This window comes from Accipiter gentilis, chromosome 14 (assembly GCF_929443795.1).
Source record: "Accipiter gentilis chromosome 14, bAccGen1.1, whole genome shotgun sequence".
NCBI classification, from domain to species: domain Eukaryota; kingdom Metazoa; phylum Chordata; class Aves; order Accipitriformes; family Accipitridae; genus Astur; species Astur gentilis.
Window position 1 is genome coordinate 27,801,250 of NC_064893.1, and position 22,178 is coordinate 27,823,427.

The window sequence follows — 22,178 nt, forward strand, 5'->3', positions numbered from 1 at the left end:
TTTTTGCTCCTATAAGAATAAACAAAGTCAGCCTTATTGTCCTCATAATCTTTTTAAACAGCAAGATGAGGAAGTACCTGGAAGGCAAATGAGAATAGCTAAGTAACTTCTTTTGTGAATAATGATTATTAACCTGTTCAGAGCTGCCTCTACAAACTTACAATCTCTTGATCTGTCATTCATATCCTTGTTTTGTTCTGTCTTAAACAGTAAGATCTCCTGGGCAGAGCACATTTATGCTTCACCCAAAATAACAAGGTACTGCCTTAGTGCCGTTGCAATGCAAATACCTGAACTATACAAGGAAAACAAGTGGGTTTCTTGTTTTATTTTATTTGCAGAATGCAAGTTGGTTACTATTCATTTGTACATATTAGTTTAAGCTCATGTACAAGAGGTTCCTCTTTAAATAAACAGTATTCATATGCATATGAATCATCCTGAATTAATAAATTTGGAGGCATGTACAGACTGTCAGTCAACAGATGCACGTACAGCAGAGTCAGAATTCTGTCCTTCTAAAAGCATAAGAAAAAGTATGATCTCCAGGGCCCAGTTGAACCCTTGACCTCTTTACTGAATGTTGTTTGTAGCAATAGTCATACTTGTGGCACTTGTCTGGTAGGAACCATTTACACTGGCAAAACAATTTATTTTACATTCAAAAAGTCCCATTGTGGTCTACCCATGTTGCCTTCTTCCCATTAGAAATGTGCTAAGCATAAGTGCAGAATACATAGGATTTCACCTGACCTGTTAACACTTACATAAGGGTTTTCCAGTAAACACAGGATCTATTACAGAGGTAATTCTTTTTTTGTAACGTTGATTTTCCTACAGCCTTCAGGTTCAAGAACCAAAAGGTACTTAGTGCTTGACATAGGCACATTTGCCTTCTGACATTTAGATGTAGCCTGGCTTTTATTTCTGCAAAATCAGCTCCTCTATCCTGTTGTTGTTGCTTCCAGTGTTACAAAATGCTTGAAATATTCATCAAAGCTATTTTCCTAGGAAAAAAATATGGAACAAATCTCACTTGAAACAGAAAATATGGTTCAGCCCAAGTTGGTGCTTCTGTGTTGCTATCAAAGGAGAAAATAGGTTATAGTAAATGCTTTTCATTTCAAATAGGAACATACTATTTACATTACAACAATCTAGAGAGGACACAGCAGGGACTATCTGTGGCACAGATATAAAGATGAGAAGAGATAATGATGTTGTCCAATTAGGTTTTAAACTCCTCTGGCCAGGAACTATCAATCAAACTAGGAAGAATGCACAAGAAGAGAGAGAAATTGGCATTATCACCTCCCAACCCCCTTCTCATGGAGAGGATAAAGGCTTGGGGATGTAAAGTTACATGTCCAACGTCAAATGGGAAATCCATAGCAGAGAAAGAAACAGAACCTAAACCTTCTGAATCTGCGCCCATACTTACTGGTTAAAGCCATCCTTCTTTAAAGAAATTGGCTCATGAGGGACATAGAACTGCATCCAGTGGGTCAGACTGCATGCAATGAGGGATAAAAATGACAAGAGAGACAAAAAATAAATGGAAGCATTTAAATAAATGAGAGAAAACACATTGCCAGTCAGGTAGACAGAGCTGTGTAGCCCTGAAGTGACAACTGACAACAGAGTGCTGCTAGCAAGCAAAGCATGGCAGAGAAATAACGAATGGCATGCAAAAAAAAAGGAGCAAGAGGAGGCAGGGTTATCTCATCCTAGAAAAAAAATAAACAAGTTTAAATTTTAAAAGGTACTGCTATGTAATTTCTTAAGGCCTGAGGAGGTGAAGTGTCTGTAAAAGGGCGCAGTTAGCAGGACCCTAGTTATCAGCAGGAAGCCAGAAGGCTGCTCTCGAACAAGAGGTTGAAACCCCTCCTGCTGCTTGAACCTGTGTGCGAGGATTTCTCATTTACCTCCTCCACAGGTAGGAAGCAGGGAGCCCTTGACAGCTGCAAACACACACCTCTGTGGTAAACAGCTTTCGCTCCAGCAAGGGTTACCATTTTTATTTGCAAAGCTGAATCTCTGTGCCATCTGGGCTTTGTATGTCTGAGCAGAGCAGATGCTACATAGGTGAAGGGAAACACACAACCTTATGCTGACTGTTTTCCACTCTGTTTAGTACAGTTTGTCCCCGTCTCTCCTGGCTGTGGTTCTGCTGTACATCCGGCCAAAAAAATGCAGTAACCATACAAAAATCACAGTCATGTTCTCATCAACCTTGTGCTGGCTAAGGTAAAGTCAGTTGAAGCCTTGGTGGACCCAAACTCTCCGTATACCTTCTACAGCAGATGAGAGCACCTGAGCTGACACTTGGCAGGGTTACACATACACAGCCACTGCTCAGATACCAGTGGCTATGGAGCCCATTACTCAAATATTCACACCGATCCCTGATATGGGCTTTACGAGGGAGAGGACAGCATTCCTATGGGGAAGAGTCCCCAGATTAGAGTCACAGCTCCAGAACTAGCTCCAAAAGAGCAACTACTTCTCAGGGTTAAGATTATATGAATCAATCCCATCTCCAGAGCTAACGAGCTGGTGAGAGAGAATGATGAATAGTGAATAACATGCTGCTCCGAGCTACTAACTGAGCAAACACCATTAATGAGGAGCTATTTGCTGCTCTGCATGTGGGGTGCCACATCCCACCTGAGATTCAGGTGTGAAATCAGAGTCCAAACTAGGTGTCTTGTGTTGCTAAGAAGGGTCACCAGTGTGACAAGAGGGAATTAAACCTCCGGTATCCTTCATAGGCAATGTGTGGATGTGCCACAGTACCACCCTAACCAAAAATCCAGGTTTTACTCCTTACAAGTGAAAATGGAAAAGAGAATCAAAAAGAGTAAATAGTTTCTCTGCCAAAGCAGAAGAATAACAATCAAGAAACCAGTCTGCTTGTGGTATAATGTCAGCCTTGGCACAGAGTGTGGCACAGCCAGGACTTGCCCTAAAATGCAGCCCAGAATTGATCACTCAAGCTGACACTAAACTAAGTATCAGAGGTTAGTGACTTTCATCAGAAACCATAAACACGCGCTGACATGTTCCCCTCTGCTGCAATTTACTTCCATTTGTTTTGAGAAGTTTTAGAATGTCTGTTGTCAAGATGAAAATGCTGGACAGGCTAATGAAAGTGCAGTCTAATCACAATAAATCTGGGTATTTTTTTCCCCATTTCTCATTCCTTTGCCATCAGAACAAGCCACTTGAAGACAGTCAAAAAAGTTACATCACACCTTAGTGATCCACAAATGTTATATATTACAATCTGCCCAAGATAAATACTGCATCAATTAGGGTTGGAGGGAGAGAGTAGGAAGGGAAGCACTGTGCTCCCTGTTTGCTGCTACCTGTTCTGCCTGGTCCCAGAGGCTCAGTGTCACGGTTCACGCAGCGCACAAGGAGAGGAGTGTGCAGCACGTGTGGCCGGAGCCCCTGGACCTCCTGCAGTTGGGTCAGCGCTGAAGAACTGCCTGTAAGGCAAGGGGCTGCGAGGCGGAAATATCACACAGGGCTGCGCAGGGTCTGGGATAAACACGGCTCAGTCACAGACTCTTTTGCAACTGCAGGCAATTTGCACACTTCACGTTTTCTTCTGGAAATTGAAGGAGCAGCCCCTGCCCTGGTCTCTGTGAGCTGCACGCTTGGAAGGGCTGCCCTTGGATCTGGGCTTGTGCAGCATCCAGTCCAGCAGCAATTGCAGTGAGCTCAGAATCAGCTGAGAACAACTTCACAGCAAGAATAACAATCAAGCAATATTCTTCCACTAGTAGAACAGCTCAGAGAATCTTTTAAAAAAGCTACAATTTTATAACAAAAAAAACCCCAAGTGACAAACTCTTTGGAGGTGACAATATGTAGGATAATTAGCAATGGGAGGGGAGTAGAATTTCTGAGTATTATTATATGCCATTAACAACTTTTGGATCTCATTGAGAGTGCTTTGTTGCACCTCAGTTTGTAGTGATGAGTTAAGCTTTCTTATGACACTTTTTCTGAGCATCTAACAACCTTTATTTACATCTGTTGTATTGAGTTCCAGTAAGTCAGTAAAAGTCAAAGTGCTCAAAACCTCTGTTTTGAGGAGCCTGAATAGTGTCCATAAAAGCAAACATCCTGAAAACACTCCTTTCAAGGCACTTGTTGAACACTATCATCTTGAAATGTCGGATTCACACTCATTTAAATAATTTGACAGCTTCCAAGAAGACACCTGATGAGCATCACATTCAAGTGTCAAGAAGCACAGAGAGAAAGTGCCAAAAAAAAAGTTCAATCCAAAGAAATTGTATCAGCTATTAGATGAGTATTATAACACAGTTACTACTAAAAAAGATTTCTCATTTAAATGGAAAACAAACTTTACATTCAAGACATTTTTTTTTTAAAGACCTTACATTGCCCCCATACCACGTCCCATGTTTCTAACTAGTGAGATCTTCCAGCAAACTGAATCCAGAAGGCAGATATATACATGGCAAACAGCAGTACACGCTGGTATTGGGTGAACACCTCAAGACCGCTGTAACTGAGCCACTGGAGATACTACTTCTGGGGTTTTTTTTTGTGGGAGACACTGGGAGTTATGTGAATTCACTATCTTCAGATTAAACTTTCAATGTCTTCTGTTAGGTATCTAAAAGCTGAATCTCTAAACGAGAAGATTCTTGGAAAAAAAATCTTAGCCCCGATTTGCATATGCTCCAGTTATTTCATTGCACCAAATACTATGTGTGTTTTATATAGGGGCTTGAGGCTTACTGTGTGTTTGTGATATGCTTTGAGATCCTCTGATGGGAGGTGTTACCTAAATACAAGTAATTTGATGCTTAAATGTCTAGAATTCCCAGTGGACATCTGCACTCGAGCCCTGCTGCCATCACAAATGAAAAACATTTGGAATCCTTAATGTGATTTTTAATGGACATATGTTCATAACACAGTGCCACCAATTTGGCATATTTAGTGTCTTCTCAAGAGAAGCCCACAGTTTGTATAGCAAGATTGTGGGAGGTTAGGATTGCAGTGTGAGAAAATTTGCACAACACCTGCCTGACTATAATTTAATTGGCAGAAACTAATGCTCCGGGTTTGGGGATTTTTTTCCTCCACTCAAAACTGAAGAAACACTAGGACTAATCTTGCTGTCTTACACTGTCAATTTTAAGCTTTTATTCTGACTTTACTTGTGTTGCAATATGATCATTTTCTGGTCCACTCTTTTTCCTGACAACTGAAGCATTGCTGTTTTACTCTCAGTTATTAGTTCTATGCATAATGACTTATCTGGCCAGCAGGAAGGACTCAGTATTTTTGTACTTCACTGAAAAAAGGGTCTGCTTAGTATTACTCAAGATTATGCCCCATTTTATTTTTAATGAAGTACTTAATGGAATGTTTTAAAGGGAAAACAGTTGGCCAAAATATTTCTGATTGGCTCCACCAGCAGCACAGTATGCGGACTCCAGTAACAAACACCACCGCTGTTGTTATTGTCTTTGATTTTACCTTTGCTTATGGCAGAGCCCCATCTGGAACAGTCTTTAGCACCTCTTATCCTACCAGATTTTTGTTTTCCTTTTCAGGAATGTTTGGCCTTGCAGCACATCAAGGACAGCCCCTCTTACTTCACTATTTTCTTCCCTGCACGTTTACAAAACATAATAAAAAGCTTTGTGGGAGAGATAGAGGATACAGTCCCAGGGGTAGTGTTCCTGCAGTGTGAGATTCAGCTCCCCAGTATTTTAGACTTGCGGGGCAGGAAGGCAAGCCGCAGTCCTGATCTGTGCTGCTCTGCCAGACCTGGATTTTCAAGGCTTGCAAATCACTGCTGGCTGCCTTGGCAAAAGCCTTGCTGGAAACATCTCATTGACTGCACGAACCTGAGCGGGTGGCAGGTGATAAACATCCTTTATGTAGGATACACAAATCAATTTTGTTACTTTAAAGAACTCCCTGAAACTTAGCTGGGATTCCCAGATTTCCTCTTCTGCAAACTACCATTTACAGTATTTCACATGCATGGTAGAAGCCCCATTAATATGAAAAGTGACAGGTTGGCATGAAAGCATTGCCTCATCCAGGCCCCAAATCCTTTGCCAGGACTGGGTGTAAGCAGAGTGCGGTGAAATGGCAGCAGGGTTATTTCTACATTTTTATTTGTTTTAAATACTTCAGTCTGCACACACCCAGACTGCACGGACAAATGGATGTGAAAATCAGCCTTTCTTTACGGGCATGGTGGTCTAAATTGGAGCAGGGAAAAGTAAATAGCTGAAAGGCAGGCAGGAACAGTTAGAGGCAAGACCTCAAAATGCCCGAGATCACACTCTCACCCTCGGAACTGTAGAAGTAGTAGTGGCTGTTGGTACCATATGCTGCCACAACAGACACAGATATGTACACATCTCTATATGTACACATGCATACAGTGCACTTTACACATATAACAAAGTGTGCAGCCACAGTCCTGAGCAGTTTTGTGCCTTTTGAGTAGTAATTTAAAGGTGGGTTCATGTTTTATGACCCCGATAGGACTCCCAGTAAAATAAAACAACATTTGAAGGAGGGGGCTAATTACTGAGACAATTGCTGATCTGCCTCTTCTGAACTTGTAGCAATAGAAAATAATTGTTCAGTTTGCAAGAGCCTAAAGCAAGCAATAAGCAAAAGCTTTCTTGCACTGAAGGAAACCCACATTTAGATTTACATTGCTTGGGTTTTCTTCAGAACTGCATGAACAAAAATAAGGCCTCCAGGCAGATGTACATAGTGGTTATACAGGCCTGTCAGTGCTCACTGTTGAACTTTATCCCCGGATCAGGCAATGTTCCCAAGGTGAGTAAACACACCTTGGACGAGCCTCCACTTCACAGCCAACTAGCGAGCATCTGCCTACCAAATGTGCCAACTACGCTTTGCCTGGACGACCCCCCCCCTTCTCCTCCCCCCCCCCCCGCCATGTTCCTGGTTCCAAGTAGTCTTTGTACTCAACCTTTCTCACACACCGAGAAGTTACGATGCTTTTGGTTTCAAAGCCAAATTGGATCAAAGTTTAGTTAAACTGCTAAATTTTGTAACTGCTTCAAATCAACAAACCAAGGGGCTAAGAATCACTGCTTTCAGCATTCATTAATCAAACCTGTTAAATGATTACCTTGTCAGGGCTGCTTTGTTGACAACTCTGCATGATGACAATGTCAGTGGCACTGTCCCAAGACACTTCCAGTGGTGACATAAAGGACAAGCCTCCCTCACCTCACCTAGTGGGATGGACACTACCATGAAGAATATTTAAGGAAGGAGGATGCTTCCTTGGAAAGCAGTGTTTGCAAGAGTACTCCAAAGCAAATGAAACGGGATCAACTGAAAGGGACAGAAAAATCCTCTCTGACATCCAACTCAGTCTTATAAACACAGTAAGTAGAATGGCCTCTATTTTTTCCAGCTTGAAATTATCAGTGATCCAAGTTCTCTATTTTGATTTTAAAGCAGAAGTACATGATCAAGTCTGTTGCAAATTCTGGCTTTGCATTATACATTGTTGGGAAGGCTTATTGACACTGGTTAGAATGTCATAGCATGCTAACACACCCAATATATTTGATTTTAGATTGTGATCAGTATTTCAAAGCCATCAACAAGATCCACTACAGGTTCAATAATGCCCCCACAGTTGAAAGCTGAGGTAAACGTCATGCCCAAGGTTGTCCACGGGGATTTGCAGAGCCTGCCTCCAGAAGCAAGGGATTTCATTGAAAGTAATGCCAAGCTGTGCCAGCCTGAGAGCATTCATATCTGCGATGGCTCAGAAGAAGAAAACAAAAAAATTCTGGACATCATGGTAGAACAAGGCATGATCAAGAAGCTGAGCAAGTATGAGAACTGGTGAGTAGCCTGAAGGAAGTCAAGTATCATCTCAGAATTGCAATATGCGTTTTCTACGCAGTTTACTTTTAGAACTCCTTATAACCCTTCAATATTTGCTCTCCATGAACATTTTGGCATGGTAGCTTACATAGGTGAAATACGCAGGAAAGCAAACTTTTTCCTCTAAAACTTAACATAAAGCATATAATTCAATTGGACTATCAACTGTACATTGTCTCTATTGATTTGTTACATCAGGGAACTGAAATAATGTCATGAGACTTATGTAACTAATCATTAGCAATGGCTAAATATTATTTAGCAAATACATCTTTTGAAGAATTCTACTATTTTAGTCAATTAGTTTATTCATCAAATACTTTTTTTATGGCATTCAAATAGCTCTGTGGGTGTTCAAATATTATTCAGTACAGGCATTATTCATATCGTGCCGATGAGCTTTGACTGTAATGTATTCAGCAAATACTTTTTTCAAATATTTCATCATTTCTCCCAACCCAACATGAAAGGAGAATATTAACAACAAGTACATACTCAGGAATTACGTGCCGACCAAGAGATCTTCATGGAAGAAATCTGTAAAGACATTTGAATAACTAAGTGCAGGAATTTGGCAATCTGTTTGCAGACTATTTGGGAGAGAAAAGGGCAAGATTCACCAGATAAATTATTCATTGTTAATTATATGCTTAGCTGTAGTGATGATGGTTATGACAGCCTAACTAGAACATTTTTATACTCATGGAAAATTTCTATGCACAGAGGTGAAAATGTAAAACAATCCTATCTATTGTAAATAGATGGCAAAAATTCTTTAGAGGGGAAAAAGAATCCCCTTTAATAAACTCCTTCATTTTTTATGATCATGCTTATACTCAGTATTTCTTTTGTGATGCCTCTAACTTAAAGAACTATGCCAATCACTAAGTTTGATTCCAATCCCACAGGTACTCATACCAACACTTAAAGTGCTTGCTTGGCACCCACTTTGCTTGAGGCATCATTTTGTGGTCCCTGTGCAAAACAACTTCACACTGATGAGAATTAAACAAGATTAACTTTTCCCTGGAAGTTAGCAACAGAGAATAAGACTGACATAAGAGGCCAAGGAGTATTAATGTGTAACCAGAATTTCCTAGGCCATATAATTTGTCGTTCATACTGGAAAGTCTTGAAAAAATTTGTATGAGAGTATGTATCTGACTGATTTTTGAGATTGTCTGTTATACTGGCTCTGTCACTAGTTTTGGCCTTACAAAGCATTGTACCCTTTTCTGCTAAACCAGTCCCACAGAGGGTAAGAAGTATTATATTGATAATTAAAGTCTGATTTCCTGATTTTTGGTGAAATGCAGCTGGTTGGCTCTCACTGATCCAAGAGATGTGGCAAGAATTGAGAGCAAAACTGTCATCATCACTCAAGAACAGAGAGATACTATTCCAATCCCTAAAACTGGAACTAGCCAGCTGGGTCGCTGGATGTCTGAAGAAGATTTTGAGAAAGCCTTCAATACCAGGTTCCCAGGCTGCATGCAAGGTAGGCAAGAAAAGGACGGTTGACATTGAACTCCTAGGATTACAGAGACACTACTACTAGTAGTTACTGTAATCTTTACAGAAAGATTTTAGCTGAAGGTTTAGGTTTACACCCCTGATATTAGTCACTTTGTTGGTTTCATCCAGATCTTTACCATAGATCCAAATGCCTGTGCAAGGATAGTCTCTTTCCAGCATTTTTCTCTCCACAGAGGCAAAGTAAGGTATGAAAATTTGGGTGACTTTTTTCGGAAAGTCACACAACTAAGCAGCAGATAGGAAGTGAGGTGAGAATGGAGGACACCCACACCCAGCAATAATTTCAGGTTCAGTGATATACACCAACAGAGAAGTTGGCCTCTACCCACCTTTAAAACTGGCTAGACATTTTGTCTGAACAGCTGCTTTCAGCATTTAAGATAAAACTTCTTGCTACACAATTAGACAAAGCTACAGCTCTTTAAACATCACCAGAAACATCCACAAGACAAACAGCTTTTAAAAGAGTGAGAAACAACCTCCATGTTAATAAAGATTATTTCAAAAGTTCCTTGCTTTTCTCTTTGCCACATCTTGCTGCTCCCTGTTTCCCAGGACGTACAATGTATGTTATCCCCTTCAGCATGGGGCCTATTGGGTCTCCTTTGTCCAAGATTGGGATTGAGCTGACAGATTCGCCGTATGTAGTGGCCAGCATGAGGATCATGACGCGGATGGGAACAGCTGCTTTGAAAGCCCTGGGCAATGAGGAGTTTGTAAAATGTCTTCACTCGGTTGGATGTCCTCTACCACTAAAAGGTAAGAGACACTAAAACCTGTCACCCCTGGAAATTCCCAAGAGCATGTTTTAGAGCTGACTGCATGTTCTCAGCGCATGGGAGACAGCACAGAAGACCAGGGTGGTTTGTGCAACTGTGCTAGGTTCAGAACTCAATTAAAGGAATTAAAGCTGAATGAGAGTTTCATGGAAAGGAGATTATTATCCCTAGTACTTACCAGGGGCTTTCCTTTAAAGCATCTGGTATGGGTTGCTGTCAGAGGCTTGATGCTGATCAAACAACAGTGCGATCCAGCATGGAAATTGCTGCATTCATGAGTACAACATTCTGTTCTGCAGAACCATTAATCAACAACTGGCCGTGCAACCCAGAGTTAACGCTGATTGCCCATCTCCCGGATCGCAGAGAGATCATTTCATTTGGCAGTGGTTACGGAGGAAACTCCTTACTGGGGAAAAAATGCTTTGCTCTCAGAATTGCCAGCAGAATCGCCAAAGAGGAGGGCTGGCTAGCTGAGCACATGCTGGTAAGAGCTATTAAATCATGTGTGTTTGAACAGCCATTAAACCCTAAATTAGCTCAACATAAATACATCACAACTTGCTATCAATGAAATTAGTCTCATATGGATAGTCCTGTAACATTAGATACAAATTTATCACATGGCAGGCTTATGAGAAATAGGAAACTGCTTGCAAGGTTAAGTACCAAACATTTTAAAATAGTACCTGTAAAATCAGAAACGAAGAAAGATTTGTAACTTGTGGCAGTGGCTACTTGTAGGCAGACCCGTCTACTTGAGCAGAGTCTAAACATCATCACTAGGCATCCACATTGCCCCTACAAGTCTAGTAGCAAAAGATTAATGCAAGTTTTGAAGACTGTCTTTCATATTATAAAGAGGTCTATGCACTCCAAAACCTGTAAATACTAGATTTTCTAAATGACTTCTGCTTTGTACCCTTCCTGCCTTTACTTTCTGATGTCATTTAAACGTTCTACTAACATAAAATAGCACTGAAAAAAAATTTTCAAGGTGCATGAAAGAACAGTCTCAGAAAAAAATATCTTTGGACTCTGAAAAGTGCAGAAGTATCCATACATGAAGTGCTTTCACTTCACTCCAGTCATGCAGCCAAAAGAATATTGCCTGATTTTCTTCTGTCTCAGCTGAGGAACACAGCTGTATACAGTCTGTGCATCTTTAATCAGCAAAATAAAAATAAATGTTTGAATTATAGACATACCTGACAATGTAAGAACTCCCTAAAGATATTCTAAGGGCAAGAAGAGTAGACTTTTTGATTAATAAACTACAGTTTGAATTTTTGTCAACTATATTATGTGGTGGTGCTTCTGTAGGAAAAAATTGCATAATTAAATATTTTATCATTACCACTTGCTGGGAGACAATCTTCAAAATGAAAAGTGCAAGAAAAAAAGACTGTGTTTAACAGTTGCATTAATTTTTCAATAGATCCTGGGCATTACCAATCCAGAAGGTGAAAAGAAGTATTTTGCTGCAGCATTCCCTAGTGCATGTGGAAAAACTAACTTGGCCATGATGAATCCAAGCCTGCCAGGATGGAAAATTGAGTGTGTGGGTGATGATATTGCCTGGATGAAATTTGATGAACAAGGTATGGAACTGAAATTGGATTGTTTTACAGTCCAGTACAGGTTGCTTTTAGGTGCAGCAAGACATGCTACCAAATTCTGGATGGAATTAAACCAGTTTGATTTACTTATATTTTGTCATTTAACTTCCAGGCAACTTAAGGGCAATCAATCCAGAAAATGGCTTTTTTGGTGTCGCCCCTGGAACCTCAGTCAAAACAAACCCCAATGCTATTAAAACCATATTCAAGAACACCATCTTTACCAATGTAGCAGAAACCAGCGATGGAGGTGTCTATTGGGAAGGCATTGATGAGCCATTACCAACGGGAGTAACACTGACTTCATGGAAGAACAAGGATTGGACCCCAGATAATGGTAGCCTGGCGCACTCCACAGTCTGTCTTGGCTTTCTCTGCTGAATTCATGTCAATTCTGCCATTATGACCTTTTCATTGTACTCCGTACAGGGGAACCTTGTGCTCATCCCAACTCACGATTCTGCACTCCAGCCAGCCAGTGCCCCATCATGGACCCCTTGTGGGAATCACCCGAAGGTGTGCCCATTGAAGGGATAATATTTGGAGGCCGCAGACCTGCTGGTAAGAGATGCATCAGCCACATATCAAGGCTGAAGTGCTGACCACAGAAGGGTTGAAACACAACTGGGCATAGACACAGGTTTTGCTTTCACAGCTGCAAAAGCAAGGAAATAACCATGTAGGTCTAACTTCTGCCTGTTAGCCTTTGACACACACACTTACAGCTACTGGTATTTCAATGTCTGAATTGTTAGATGTTAACACAAAACAGGTAATAATAAGAATAAAGGGCTGGAGAGAGATCAGGACCCACTAAGCTGGGTAATACGTAGACACATAGAAAATTGCTATACTTGTCTCAATTGGCTTGCAGTTTAACTAGTTCAGATAGGAAATGGTTAGAGAAATGAACCAGTTGTAGACAGTTTACAGAAAAGAAAGTAAAAATTTGATCCGTTAAAGGTCACCTAAAGTTGGAAACCGAAGTAATGCTAGGACTGGGTCTAATATCATGACCACAGGACTAGATTCTATTTTCAGTAAAATCTGCTGGGGATTCTGAGGTCCCAGATATCTCCCACTGAGCAACTAAACATGGATGTGTTCAGTAATCAGTAGCCAGTTTTGAAAACATTCACATAAACTTCTTTGCTACAAGAGGGCAGGAAATGAACCGATTAAAAAACACAGGCAAAAATAGAATACATTATACAGTAACATGCATTCGGCAGTACCTCAGGTAGCAAAACTTGTTATAAAAATATTTCTGGACCTCTAATTAGTGAAGTGATTTTGTTCTTTACAGGTGTGCCTCTTGTATATGAGGCCTTTAACTGGCAGCATGGAGTATTTATAGGAGCAGCTATGAGATCTGAAGCAACAGCAGCTGCTGAGCACAAAGGTAAATCAAAATTTAATCTGCCTACCTGTATTAAAAACAATCCCCTCTAGACTGCCTGCTCTGTCCTCCTCCCCTGCTCTTTTGCATTACAGTCTTGGCAGCTGATTTTGCAACCTGTGCATTTTCACAGTACAAAATATTTGTACTGGAATGAAAAGTCAAATTCTCTGTAAAAGATAAATTAAGCAAAATAATCCTCTAGGTGGCAAGCATACAGAACAGGGTGCAGGCATGGGGGTGCCAGAAGCCTTGATGTGGAGTTCTTGTTACAGTCTGGGATAAATAAACTTAAATTTTCTCTTCTGCTAGAGCTCAACATAAATACATGAATGATGAAAGCCAGCTCTTGAGGATCTTCATTTAACTTGCTTGACCTGAGATTTAAGAAATTTAATTTCCACTGATTATAAAAAATAATTTAATTTGTACTTTTTTTGTACATCAAGTATAATGCTTGAATTGTTTCTTAAAGCTCTTTGATCCAGATATAGAAGGGTGGTTAAGTGACCATGGGTACTAAATCCTGGGAGGTTCTAAATCTTTGTGCTTTAGAATAAACGCACTATTTATTACCTTACATCCTCCATTCGTGTTTTGAACAGGCAAAATCATTATGCACGATCCATTTGCCATGAGACCTTTCTTTGGCTACAACTTTGGCAAATACTTGGCCCACTGGCTCAGCATGGCACATCGTCCAGCTGCAAAACTACCAAGGATCTTTCATGTTAACTGGTTCCGGAAAGACAGCCAAGGGAAATTCCTGTGGCCCGGCTATGGAGAGAATTCCCGTGTGCTGGAGTGGATGTTCAACAGAATTGAAGGGAAAGCCTCTGCCAAGCCAACTGCCATAGGTTACATCCCTGCTAACACTGCTTTGAACTTGAAGGGTTTAGAAGATGTCAACTTGACTGAACTGTTTGATATCTCCAAAGAGTTCTGGGAAAAGGAGGTAGAAGAAATCAAACGATACTTTGAAGTGCAAGTTAATGCTGACCTTCCTTATGAAATAGAAAGGGAAATGCTTGCCTTAGAGATGAGGATAAAACAGTTGTAGCTAATCAAAACCACAATTATTTATCAATCCACACATACTAAGACAGGACAGACACATTTTACCAAATCACTGCTGGAAGTGTAACAGCACACTGATGGGCAGGCAGTTATAATGAAAGCAGGTCTTAGTTCAGTTAGAATATAGATAGGGGCATTCTAGAAGTAACTCCAGACCTAATGATTTATAACTATATCTGTTGTTGTGAATAGGCAAGCAGCTGTGGGAATGTATGTGCACATGGTCTTCAAAACGCCTATCTGTCACTTACATGCACATACAGCCATCATGGCTGTAAATTATTTGCCTAGTTCTGCATATACAATCCAAACCAATCCAGCCTCCAAGGTGGAGCACATTGTTTCTATCACACAAACCTCTAGAGTCTCAGACTCTACAGGAAAGAAGAAAGAAAATTAGATGCTGTATATATGTATTACCTAAACAAATTTCATGGCTTAAATATTTTTTAGAAAAATGAAGTTGTAACTTTTATCAGAGTGAAAGATGACTTTATATTACTAATGCATATTTAAGATATTGCTATTATATATGACTCATGTTCCTGTGATTTCCAGATGTTTTGAATGGCTTGTTCTTTAAACTATTGAAATAAACGTTTATACAAAATATGACCTCATTTCCAGTATTCTCACTGTTTATAAACTACGTGCATATAAATTGGGCCTCCTGTCAATACCACAGCAGAGGGAGAAATTCACATGTGGCAGTTAGATGTTGACTAGCATTGATCTGCTACTCATAAGCCAACTAGTTTAAGCCACATACTGTCTTTGCAACTTTTATTGAAGCCAAAGGAATGATCCAGAAATTATGATATCAGCTGTGAGCAGTCATCCAGCTAGTGATGTGCTCTCTGTAACTGGGCATATTTAGTTACTTCAGGCATTTATATTTTATAAACCACCCTCTAGGAAAGCCCCATATTAGGACCTTGCTCATTTGCTGAAGTCATAGGATTTGTCTCTGTTGTGCAGTACCTTGGCTTTTGCAACAATAATTAGTGGAGCTGTTGAAATAAAGACAGTTTGGGAAGAGTTTTCTGGATTTGTTGAGATGCCTAAAGCCTTAGAGCTCAATGAAAATAGGGGTAGGAGACTGTGTTGGCTTTCTTGTAGATCCAAGATACTAAAACCATCCTATGTTCTCCCAATTAAAGGTGTCTTTTATATGCTTCCTACATCCCTGGCAGGTATCCTGCTTTTTCACTTTGAATGCTTGATCTCCCAAAATGTATTGCAAATATTTGCTTAGCAAAAAGAAAACCACTTACATAGTGTAATAAGCCTTTTTATAGGCCCTGCTTCCTTGCAAAACAAACAGTGCCAGGGCTGGTCAACACATGCCCTTCAAAGTTTGCTAAGAGAGGTCACATAGCCTGAAAAGGTTCTTACTCCCTCCTGACTCCATGTTTAGGACTTAATGCAAACATTATCAATTCTGAAGTGAATAATACACCATAAGTCAACAGATAGATCACACAAAAAAAGAGACAATAGAAAGCTCTGACGAAAGCGGAGGAAAGCAGTGCAGCCTCTGTAGAGAAGATGATCACCGCTTGACGTGCTTGCTGGTCAAAACCCACATCTGCATGGATGCACGTCTCCTGTAGGGTCATCTTTAGCCTGTGTACCCTTGAGTGGGCTCCAAATGAAAAGAAAATTCAAGGCGTAAAACAGGAAATAAGCCAGAGGAAGTGAGCCAAGAGAGACTAGGATTATGCACTCCTCAGATTCAAGGAGTACTATCACACACATAAAGTTGTTTATAAAGTAATTCTGTAAATAGTTGATGAAAGGCTTGGGCCATTCCCAAACTGATAGGACAGTATTGGACCTGGTATTTGGATAAGTCTACAGAAGAACAAGAAGATCTAAGAAAATCTGTCATGCTAATATCAGAGATTTATGGCTGGTTACAGTCTCAGATTTTCTTACAGGCCTCGTGAGAGGATCCCAGTCCTGAGCAGTACAAATGTGTTCCAAGCGCATTCTGAAATGCTGCCCAGGAGATGTACAGAAGCTCAGGGCTTTTCAGAGCTCTCTGAGAATCTCCAGTGTGCTGTTCTCAAACACAACCAGGCTCGATGTTTTGAATATTGCAAAAGAAAAAACTTGTACTTCATGCCAGAGGAATCTGTGCCAAAGGCCCAAGCCCAGCAGGCATAATGACATGGAAGAACCAAGCGACCCTTGTCCCATAAAATGCTGCTCAATGAGGAGATATAGGTACCATCACTGCGGGCCAACACAACTGTGGCCTTACAGCACACACCCAGCTAGCAAGACTGGTGTTATAAGGTGCTAACTGCCTTGAGAACATCATACCCCAGCCCAAAACACTGGATTTCGTATTCAGACTAAACCCTCGCTTTCTCCTCCTCACCCTAAGAGGTTGGCAGACTTTCCTTCCCTTGACCACTGCTGCCCTTGGGGTTCTCCTCTGGGTATTCTTTCCATGTAACATAACGCAACTCATGGAAAGCGGCTATTATGAGCACTTCTGGCAAAAATATTTAAACCATTTGCGGTTCTCCCACTCCACACATTTTAACCACATGCACCTTTTCAAACACTGCTCAGAGACTGACGAGCACGCAAATCATTCCGGAAACTGCAGAATATGGGGGGGAAAAACTGCTGTACTGTTAAGGCTGAGAACAAGAAAATAACTTTTTGCGTGAGTCATTCAGCAGCTCCTTTGTATGTAAATATATCCACAACCCATCAGCATCTATGGGGAGTAAAATTTACATTTTGAATGATCAAAATGTTTAGTATTGGCAGAGAAAATGTTTAAAAAGAGAGAAGGCGGTGGTTTAAAATTTAGAAACTTAGTCAACCGTGCCAGATTATGATCTCAACTTCTCTCCCTCCAACAAATACTATGCTCCATAAAAACAAAATGAATTAGAACAAAATGCTTTTAAATTGAAATTTGGAAGTTACTCTGATTTTCAAAAGAAAGAGGGGAAGGCAACAAATGCAATAAATTTCAACAAATTAGTAGAGAAATATAAAACTTGGCCTATTAAATGTGATTCAGAGAAGGGAAGCACAGGGAAGACTAACACATGAAGTGTACGGAGCCATAACATTTGCAACAGCTGTGTTATGAAATGCTCTTGGTATTCTGGGAAGCGAGAAACAAAATACTTTGTTAAAACACTTGTGGATGTACCAGTGGCTGAAAAGAAGAGAGACAAAATCAAAATCACAATTTAACCATTAATGCTACTGAGGATATGGTCTCTGGTACCTTGTTTATGCCATGATTCACTGAACAAGACAACACAATGATGGATGCACCGCATCCAGGGAGGCTGTTCTTGACTCCCTTAAAGTTGGTGCAGTCCTTCTAAACGACCTTTATCTACTCTGGCAAAAAGTCTGGCTTCAGTGCCAAGTACTCTGATTAGCACAGATAAACCTATAGAGCTCAGACCCAGACCTTGGTCCAATCTTTGCGCACGTTGAGATGTCTCCAAGCCTGATGGTGTCCTTTGGACTCATTTCTAATGTTTCAAGGTCAAATTTTGACTGTGTTTTGTCTTGTTCCTTCAAATCCCTTTCTCAGGTGTCAGTCTCAGTAGTAATTAGCTTGAGTATATAAGATATCCACACACCTGTATTCTGTCAACATGATGAAGGTTAAACCAAATAAATAAATAAAACTGAAAAGCAACATGCAGCTTGCTGCAGAACTCTTATTGGAAAAAAGTTAAACCCAACTTCAAATCTCTCAATTCTGTGATGATAGGGCTATTTTCAGGGAAAGAAGTAAAATTCAGAGAAATGGCATTTGTGCTCTGGGAAATACTGTTTTCCAAAAAACCTTGGCTACCATAGTAACATGATTTATTCCATACTTGCTGCAGTATAGTCAATTAGCTCCCTAACGGAAAGACAATTATCGTAACTAGAGATGTACCTGGCTGGAAGACTACTGAAATGCTGCTTGTGAATGGCAAAGCAGAGTGCTCTAAATTCCAAATCAGTAATCATTATTGTCAGTCATGGAGGACATTTCTGGCAGTGCTTTAACCTCACCGATACTAAAGGGCACATTTGTCAAATGGATGCTGGCAAACCCCAGTCACCGACATTCCAAAACACATCCTGCCACATCTGTGAATCTGTATACAAAACAGCTAGGTGGAAGAAAGAGAGAAGAAAAAAAAAAAATCAAATTGCTATTGTATGCCTTTACTGCATTCTGCAGCCATCACAGATATAACTTTTGGCTGCAAAACTTTAACAGAGAAGGATTTTGTGAGAAAATTGCAGAAATCTACATGCATTAATACGCAAAATTCTGGCTGTACACCTGATCCTTGCAAACACAAACATTGTTATGATGTCTGTTGTAAGAAGCCACACAGAAGACCTCTGAGCTGTTCCTACCCAGCATGAAGGGCTTTATGCTGCCTTCATTACCATCAGGGACATTGGTCACCTCGGCATCCATTTCGCTTCTCCTTATACTAGCTCCACTGGACTTGCTGTGGCTTTTCTCCAGCGTAAATGTGACCAGATGTAGGTTCTGAGATTATTTGACTCCAGCTTTCGTTCAAGCCGATAAGCTGCTAGCAGTACTTTTTCTAACACACATCCCAGAAATGTTCTTTGTGTCTTCTTTGGAAATGTCAGATGCTGGCCATTAGAAAAGAGAAAACATCTGTTTTAATCCTCCCAAAGGAACATATCAATTTTTGTGCTGTTTTTATGCAGCCTCAAGGCCTTTTATTCAGCTAAAAATCCCCCTTTGTAAAACTGCTGGGGGTTTTTGTTGTTGTTGTTGTCCTTTTTTTGTTTTTAAACCAAGTTACTAGTTTGTGTTCTTTTTCTTGTAAATCATCACAACACCATTTCCCAGGTTGAGATGGCCAAGGAATGGTCCTCGCCAGAAAATTGTTTCCAATAAACAGCTGTTCTCCAGAACAAACTAAGCTCATCCTCTATGGAAAATAGCTTCTAGGCTCACAGTTAGTAGATCTTACCCTGCTTTGTACAGTTTTGGGGGCTTTAAACTAAACCGATAGTCTGAACTCTTCCCCCTCCTCATCCCATCAGTACAATCCTAGGAAGACCCTGCCACCATGGTGGAGGCTGGCACAGCAACAGCATGTGCGTACAAATGCCATCTCAGCTATGAATGTGAAGAGCACAACAAAACCTTGTTCTACCCACCGGAAAGCATCACTATATTTATCTGTGTCTTCCTGAACAGATGAGAAACTTCCCATGGTGTTCTGGAGCTCCACATCCTGAGAGCAGCTATGAATAGCAGCTTTAAATTTAACCAAGGTTGGAAAGAGAGTGTGAAACCTAAATGCTACAAGAAGATGCCCATTCAACTGGCTCAGAAGCCAACAGAGCCATGCTTGCAAGTGGCATGGAGATAAATTCCAGCCCACAGGGCAAACAACATTGCCATCAGTATCTAGTAATGCTGCAAAAGTGGTATGACTTTGCATGATTTATGCACCACTAAGCCTAGAGCGGTACGACTCTCCCAGGAGTTATTCCTGCTGGCAGAAGCCAGAAGGGTGGTGAGACCCAAGTGAACCTTCTGGAGTTGACAGTGCATTGCACTGACTCTCACTGAGTTTGACTCCCATGTTCCTTTTCCTACAGCTCATTCAAGTATGACCAGGCTAAGGCAAGTGTGCCTGAACTTTTGTTCCACCTGAGTCACTGGATTGTCTTAATGCTAAATAGCAAGTTCATGAAGAGCCACACGGCAGTGACGGTGGGGCCGGACGGCAGAGCTCCCACTGGCTTCGGCGGCGACATGAAGAATCTGCTGAGGTTTGTTTTTTTACATTTGGTCTGGTTTTGCCTCTCAATTTGGGATACTACTAACAATTACTTGAAGCTCCAGAGGTAGCCAGTAGAAGAAAAAAAAAAAAGGCTATAAATTTAACTAGGACAGCAATTGCGAAACAGAGGGGGAGGCTGTTTGAGAACTGTGGGTTGACTGGTGGTCTTAGAGTATAAAAACAATATCCTTCTGACACTAGTAAGTAGAAGCAGGCCTTGGATTCCACAGACTTTTCTTGGTCTTTATTCTATAAAGACAGAAATCTGGCTCTATTTCATCATAGTTATCTACACTCAGGCACCCCTCCACCCTTGAAGGAGATTAGTAGTGATAATGCATCTGGTACCTGCCCCAGCAATAACAGATCTATGTGGAGAAGATTACAAGAAATTGTTTGGACTTCTGCCCAGTCCTAGAAGTCCCACCAACCATTTCCAAAAGTCCCATCAGTTTTTATGGCTTGTCTCTCAAGAAGGCTGCTGAAACCTACATGAAGGAGAGACTTTAAAAAGATTTTTGCAGACATTTATTTCTGGCCAAATTATGATTGCTTGGAGGAAAAAGAAGCCACCATACAAATCTTGTTAGAGACTTCAGCAGGAACTCACAAACCCATGCAGAACTGAGATAAGCTAAAAAAAGCAATAGCATCCAGGAAGGAAAGACAGACCAGCCAGCCAAATGCAACACTAATTCCAACCCATGACAGACCCCTGGGGCAGCTCCAAAGCCACTTAGCGCAAGCATGGAGCTGGGCCAGCAGACGCTGGCACTAGAAGAGCCGCTCTAGCAAGTCCAGACTGCAATTTGGTGATTTGCTGAGGGGGACAGACTCGGACAGGCTTGTTACTCCCCCCCAGTACCGCCAACGCACAGCTCCCCACCTCCGAAACCCTCCAAGTCGGATAGCTCCGGGGACGCTGTGATCCCTGAGCTCCCTGCACAGCAGAGCGTGCGCCGTGTGCGTGCACAGGAAAATGGAGTAACAGCACATCTGTTAACTACACAAAAACATGCTGGCAATGCTCGGTGCAGCTTGGCAGGGGACCCTATATCAACTGTCTGCAGTCCAAGGTCTAAAGGGCAACCTGCCTTCAGAGACGCCTGCAACTTCAAGGAACTGTGTCCTGGAGTGAAATCGGTGCCTCTGCAGCGCACAGCCTGCACCAGCCCCCCAACATATGCCAAGCAAGCACTGTACCCGCTGCGTGCCACACCGGAGGTGAATTTCCCAGGAGTGCTGGGGGGGGGGGGGCGGAAAAAGCACACAGAGCATCTCGAGAGGCTAAAGGCTAATCCCTGTGCCTCTTGCACCCCACCAACAGACCTCGCCAGAGGGACTGCTCTGCCAGCACAGGCAGAGCCTGTTGGACACCAGCACAGGGAATATTTACTATAGCAGGGACTGCAAAATGGTGTTTTTTTCCAGGGATACAGTACATAGAGCTGCCAAGAAGATGACTGTACTGATTAGTCTTGTGCAGGACTGTGGGACTGCTGACAACTGTCTGGCCTGGGGTCCCCAAGCAGCACGGTTCAGTGCTGTAGGAGGAAGGTAAGGGAGGGGGACCAGATACTTGGGGAGCAGACGGTTTCTAGCAACAGCAGCTAGAAAACTCCCCACAGGCTATGTCACACTGCTGCGGTATCTCCAAACAAGGAGCCCTCTCCCATACAGCTATACCCTTAGAAAGTAGAAGCTGGGAGCTTCTTCTATTCCAGTTGCTGGAGAGCAGCTCCCAACCTCCCGGTCCAGGTGAATGTGTTTGCCGGATCCTGTCCCTGCGGCAGATGCAGTGGGAAGGCCAGGAAGGGCATCTGTTCCCAAGGGAGTTACGATGGTGATGGGTTTTTTTGAACCATGAAGTTGAACAGAAACCATGTTGCACCTTAAATGTCACTGCTAGGCAGAAGGAAGAGTCATGAATCTTCAACAATCTTCCCAACATCATGATATTCAAGCACAAAATGAATATACATTGGAAGAAACACTACAG

The 22,178-nt window shown here is 41.5% G+C and overlaps 1 protein-coding gene across 1 annotated transcript; it reads left to right on the plus strand.

Annotated features, from left to right (window-relative positions):
- Window positions 1-7,636: 7,636 nt before the first annotated feature.
- Window positions 7,637-14,700, plus strand: PCK1 (phosphoenolpyruvate carboxykinase 1). Its single transcript, XM_049816588.1, has 9 exons — window positions 7,637-7,905; window positions 9,264-9,445; window positions 10,039-10,242; window positions 10,562-10,749; window positions 11,701-11,863; window positions 11,994-12,218; window positions 12,311-12,442; window positions 13,188-13,283; window positions 13,886-14,700. The coding sequence occupies exons 1-9, from the start codon at window positions 7,682-7,684 to the stop codon at window positions 14,338-14,340; spliced, it is 1,869 nt and encodes a 622-aa protein (XP_049672545.1). The 5' UTR covers window positions 7,637-7,681; the 3' UTR covers window positions 14,341-14,700.
- Window positions 14,701-22,178: the final 7,478 nt, after the last annotated feature.

Excerpts from the sequence above, each read along its gene's own strand:
- PCK1 (XM_049816588.1), top strand. The coding sequence starts at position 7,682 with ATGCCCCCACAGTTGAAAGCTGAGGTAAACGTCATGCCCAAGGTTGTC. Across the intron at positions 9,446-10,038 it reads GTTCCCAGGCTGCATGCAAG|GACGTACAATGTATGTTATC; the intron begins GTAGGCAAGAAA and ends CCTGTTTCCCAG. Across the intron at positions 11,864-11,993 it reads GATGAAATTTGATGAACAAG|GCAACTTAAGGGCAATCAAT; the intron begins GTATGGAACTGA and ends TTTAACTTCCAG.